The 5,639-nt window shown below is 33.6% G+C and overlaps 1 protein-coding gene across 3 annotated transcripts in view; it reads left to right on the forward strand.

The window, feature by feature from the left end:
- Positions 1–5,362, forward strand: part of COBLL1 (cordon-bleu WH2 repeat protein like 1) — a 75,397-nt gene extending 70,035 nt beyond the window's left edge. For all 3 annotated transcript variants that reach the window (XM_023730610.1, XM_023730613.1, XM_023730611.1), the window contains one exon: positions 4,298–5,362. In XM_023730610.1, the coding sequence (XP_023586378.1) occupies positions 4,298–4,384 (87 nt within the window). In that variant the 3' untranslated portion in view covers positions 4,385–5,362. The remainder of the gene's footprint in view (positions 1–4,297) is intronic.
- Positions 5,363–5,639: the final 277 nt, after the last annotated feature.

Consider the following 5,639-nt stretch of genomic DNA (forward strand, 5'->3'; position numbering starts at 1 on the left):
CTGCTCCCGGCACTGCTTTCTTGACAGTTTGAGGTCCCCCTGTCTCACTGCTCACTTCTGTCTTTTATATCTCAAGAGATTGCCTCAGGACACAGTCCAGTCTTGTAAATTGAGTCCTGCCTCACTAACACAATTGCTGCACATCCTCCCTCATTAACATCATAGAGGCAGGATTTACCACACATGGGAAAATCACACACTACCGGGAATCATGGCCCAGCCAAAGTGATACACACATTTTTGGGGGGACATAATTCAAACCATGACACTTAGTGATGCATACATAGATGGAAAAGTTATTTTTAAAAGCAAAGACATAATTATAAAAATGAAAATGGTGGTTACCTAGAGGGGTAAGGGTTGTTGGGGGCTTGTTAGAGGCTTGTTGGGGCAAGGCTGGGACTAGGGTAAGGCAAGTGAAGCACTTGGCCTCAGGCACACAACTAAAGGAGGAACCAAAAACTCAATCATCAAGATGAGTATTATTTTAATGCAATCATTTTTTAAATATCCAAATAAATGAAAAAGTCTCCAATGAAGAAAATGTCAGTGTTAAATAAAGATCTTTCTCTTGACCTGGGTAGTGGGTTATATGTGTGTTTGCTTTCATCGGGCTGTATGTTTATGTTTAGTGCACTTTTCTGTACATCTGTTATATTTCAAAAAATTGTGAAAGGTGGTAAAAGTGGATACAGGTAGGCTCTATTTTCTTGTGATCTTTGCTTAAGTCCCATATTTCTGTCCTACACTGAGTAATTCTCTTAGTTTGTTTTAAATCCTGTGACTTCTTTTGTAGAACAAAAATTACATTGCCAAATAAAATCTCCAGTGATTTTGACAGAAAGTTCAGATTGTTCATCAGAAAATTGGCTCTTTGCTTGCTATATCTTTACACCCATATGTTCAGTTTAACTCCAGGTATCAACCTGCCTTATAGCTGTGGTTCATACCAGAGCAATTACCCTTCATTAAAATGGTTGGTTCACATTAGAACAATTATCTAGTTGACTGCTCTTGTGTAAATGTAGTCATGGACATGCCATAGTTGTTCATGTTTCCTAACAGTTTTTCCATTCTTTATCCCCTATTTGATACCCACCTAGTCACAGAGATTAGGCTTTTCTTCTTATAAAGAGTTAATAAATCTAGCTAAGTATTCTATAAATTGCATTTGATGTTATATATGAATCAGCAAAATATTAACAGAATAAAAAAAATTATGTAATGTATTATTGTTGAACCTGTGTTGACACCAGAACTTCTTTGGCTGCTTTTGGTACTTGACGGTGCTAGAAGTACTGAAAATCTGGTTCTTACACTATTGCAAATAGAATATAGATTTTTTAAAAAAAAAAAAAGAAACTGAAAATAAACTGACAGATGATATTTAGCACTTGATATTATGTGTTTCTTCAGAATATAAAACATCTTTGGCTAGATGGAATCTTGGAGGGAAGAAAAAAACCGGATAAGTCACCTGGAATATTGTTCAGTTGTTGTATTTGTTTATCTGCCTTTTTTTTTTTTCTTCAAATATACTTGATTTGAATTCGATCAACCAAAGCCTCTCCTGGCGTCTGCTTAGTAGATGTTCACATCAGTAAATTCTTAAATGATATTTTTTTAAAATTATCTTTATTATAAGTGTAACATATTCTTTGTTCAAACTTTGAAAAATTATTTATTTATTTACAACATATTCTATTCATACTCCATTCAACAAATATTCATTGAGCACTACACTGTGCCAGGTATGAAAATAGGCAAGGGTATAATGTGGATATAAAGTTGCATGAAAATAGATTCTTACCTCACGGAACTTACAGAATAGTATTCTGATTGTGTCATCTCATTTTTCAAAGTTTAATAATCTGATTATTGAATATCAAAGAAACTATCATTTTTTCCCCAGAGATAACCACTGTTAATAGGTTGCTGTATAACCTTCTATACCATTTTTATAGTATGTAAACATTTTTTTTTTTTTTTACCAAAAATGGATTATGCAAATAATTCTAAAACCTATGTCTCATTGAAGCTTTACATCACATTACTTATAGATCTGTGATGTTCTTTTTAAGACTACATAGTATTTGAACTTATAAATGTACCATAGCTTATTTGCTCCTTATTGTTGGACATTTAACTTGATTTTAGTTTTTTACTCTAAAATGGTGCTACAACGAACACCTTTTACCTGTAGACATTTGGAGCCAATAGTATGTTTCTTAAATGCCTAAAACAAATTTTCTCTCTTTCACTTTACAAATAATCATGAGACACTACAGTTTTGGCAAGAATTAAAAAAAAAAAAATTCTCCCGCACACAGGGACATTTTGGACCAAGGTTACTTAATGAAAAGTCGTTACCTGTCTGTTGTTCCTTGGCTGTGCTTGGAAAGAAATCTGCAAATTCCCACATGAACACTTAACAGGGTGGGATAAAGTTTTCCTTCCCCTGGTGGCAACTTTTCTTCTTAGCTGTTTTATTTCAGGAGGGTAGTGTTTACCCCTCTACTCCATCCTGGATACATAAGACAGTCTAGAAGAATAATTTGCTTAGATGACCAGTCTTCATTTAGTAAAAAAAAGGAATGAACCTCAAGGAAACCAAATCCAAACTAAATCTGCCAATTTTATTTTCCTTTTCACAAACTTCCACTGTTGCTAGGCAGAATCTTTTGTACTTCAGTTCTCCTCTTGTGCGAAGATAATAGTGTTTGGTTATGAATCTAAATTAGTCAATTATCTATAGATAAAACCATTTTTCTTTTTTTTTACATAACATGCTTTTTATTTTTTTATTGTTGTACTTTAAATGAAGTTTACATTTCAAGTTAGTCTCCCATACAAAATTTTTATACATACATTGTTATGTGACCCTAACTGCTCACCCCATTCTGCGACAGCACAGTCCTCCTTTCCACCCCCAATTCCCCATGTCCATTCAACCAGCTCCTAACCCTCTCTGCCTTCCTGTCTCCCCTCCAGACAGAAGCTACCCATTTAGTCTCTTGTATCTACTTGACTGAGCTAAGAGGCACACTTCTCACGAGTATCGCTTTATGTCCCACAGTCCAGTCCAATCCCTGTCTGAAGAGTTGGCCTTGGAAATCGTTTTAGTTCTGGGCTGATGGAGAATCCAGGGGCCATGCTTTCTCAGGTTCCTTCAGTCTCAGACCATGAAGTCTGGTCTTCTTACTAGAATTTGAATTCTTCACCCCCTCTTTCTGCTGTTCCATCAGGGACCAAAACCATTTTTCTTAAAATATCTTTATTATATTTTATGTATAATATACATTAAAGTGCTCAGCTGCTAACCAAGAGGTCAGCAGTTTGAACCCACCAGCCGCTCCATGGGAGAAAGATGTGGCAGTCTGCTTCCATAAAGATTACAGCCTTGGAAACCCTATGGGGCAGTTCTACTCTGCCGAGTAGGGTTGCTGTGAGTCAGAATCAACTTAATGGCAGTGGGTTTGGTTTTGGTATAATATATGTATACATAATATATACAAATGTATAATAAACAAATACATAATACATAATATTAACAATATTATACATTTTTAGTATTGAGAATCCAGGTGATTTTTCTTTACAGTCTTCTAAATCAGGCTGGAATTTCAAGCTATTTAGGAAATTCTTGTTTTAATTCTTTTTATTCACTTAGAGTTTGCAAATAGAAGACTTTACTATTGAATTTTGAAACTTAGGCATTTGCTGAAAACAAACCAAAAAACTTTTCATGGTGCAGTTTGTTATGGCATAACAGCCATAGATTTGATTTTTTAAGTCATTCATATGAAGACATTTTGAAAACCAAAGGCTGTTTTTTCTTATAAGTAAGGGGTCACTGAGATGGGAGTTTTAAGTTAATATAGACCATCAATACAAAAAATGTAAAATTGGTTTCCGGAATTTATTTTTCTCTGTTCACCAAGGAGAATGAATTAAGGGAGTCAGAATTAATGTAGCTAAAAATGCTCTTTAACAGCTTGTCCTGCAGTCTGTTTGTACTCTTGTCCTATGTGTTGATTTGATAATTTTGTAAAGACTATGATGTGTTAATGGATTATTTAACTTGTTTGTTGTGGAAATAACAATTCTCTCTTTTTTAATTTCATGGTAGAGTGAACATATATTCTTGATGATTTTTCATTTATTGAATAACATACTAAATATTAGTATTTACAATTAAGCAAAGTTAAAATGTAGTTGTTGAAAATGGAAGATTAGACAGTTGTCCCATTTTAAATTGATGGGTGCAAAGTGTGTGTGTGTTTTATTTTTCTCTTAGGTTACTGTACCATCATATACAATATCTGTGAATGGAAGATCAAGAGTCAGCCATTCCATGCCCCCTGATGCACAGGACGGCTGTTAAACCTTGCCCTACTATACTGCACTTCATCACCTCCATTTCACAGACCAACTTCATACTAATGGAGAATGTTTGCAAATATATATTCAGATGTATACTAATATATTATCTATTAAAGTATAAGAATTTTCTCTGGGCTTTTAATGCCAAAAGAATGAGAATTTATAATTTATAATTATTTTTTTGGTCTCTTTTGCCTTAAAAACTGAATATGCTGCTTTGGAACTTAAGTCAAGGTGTAAATGACTTTCCTTTTTTAAATGAGAAATAATCACCTTTCGTTGATTTCATTTACTTATTGAAGCATACTCTGTAGTGGTGACTTAGACAAAAGAATAAATTAAGATTCATAGACTTATATATTTGTTTGCCACATAAACTGCTAGAGAAACAGATCTGACATTTGCTGCCTCAATGTTACTGTTTAATTGGAAACTTTTATAAGTTTTGCAAGTCTGTTTTGTGCTGAAAGAAGGATCTAGAAAATTAGTAATGTCAAGTGTATTCAGTTCAACAGTTATTTTCAATGATAAATCATTTAGTGTTCAAGACATTTTTATGTTTTTTATGTAATTACAAAATCAGTGTCAAATTCATGGGCACTCGTGGTATTTTAATATTTTATTAACATGGAACACTTTGTTTTTTAATCTTTAGAACTTTAATTGCACAAGGAGAATTTTAAATATTTTCTGTATATAATTATGACAATGTCACACAGATATTACACGTACTGTGTGCCAGAAGCCTTAGAAATCTTCCTGTGAAAATGTTGATATATGGTGACAGTTGTCTCACATTCAGTATGTAGAGAGGAATAGGGCTTAGTTTATGTCCATAATGGAAAATTTTAAAGACTATTTGGAAATTCCAGAAATCCTGGTTTTAATTTAAGTAAAATGATAACGTCATTATGTAGTTCTGATGCTAATAATCTAAATAATAATATATATGTACATTAAAGCTAAAACTGTTAAGGAAAACAATGCCTAATTTGTTGGCTTATGTCTGTTCTGGGTCTAGTGCTTGTCGGTGTTTTGTTCCTAGTTTAAGAATTTAATTGCTCACGCACTCTAAGAGCTGTGGTCAGACAAGCTGATTGTGAAGTTAAGGTCGTTTTCACTAAAGCTACTGGGATAGCTGCCTCTTTGGAAAATGTGTTGATTTTTATTTTCCTGTTTAATAAAAGCAAGCTGTATACTTGGGTTGCATATTTTAAAGTAGTGTGCGCCAACCAGGATATTTGTGTACCTCACCT

This window comes from Trichechus manatus, unplaced genomic scaffold (genome assembly GCF_000243295.1).
Source record: "Trichechus manatus latirostris isolate Lorelei unplaced genomic scaffold, TriManLat1.0 scaffold00037, whole genome shotgun sequence".
In the NCBI taxonomy this organism is placed as follows: Eukaryota; Metazoa; Chordata; class Mammalia; order Sirenia; family Trichechidae; genus Trichechus; species Trichechus manatus.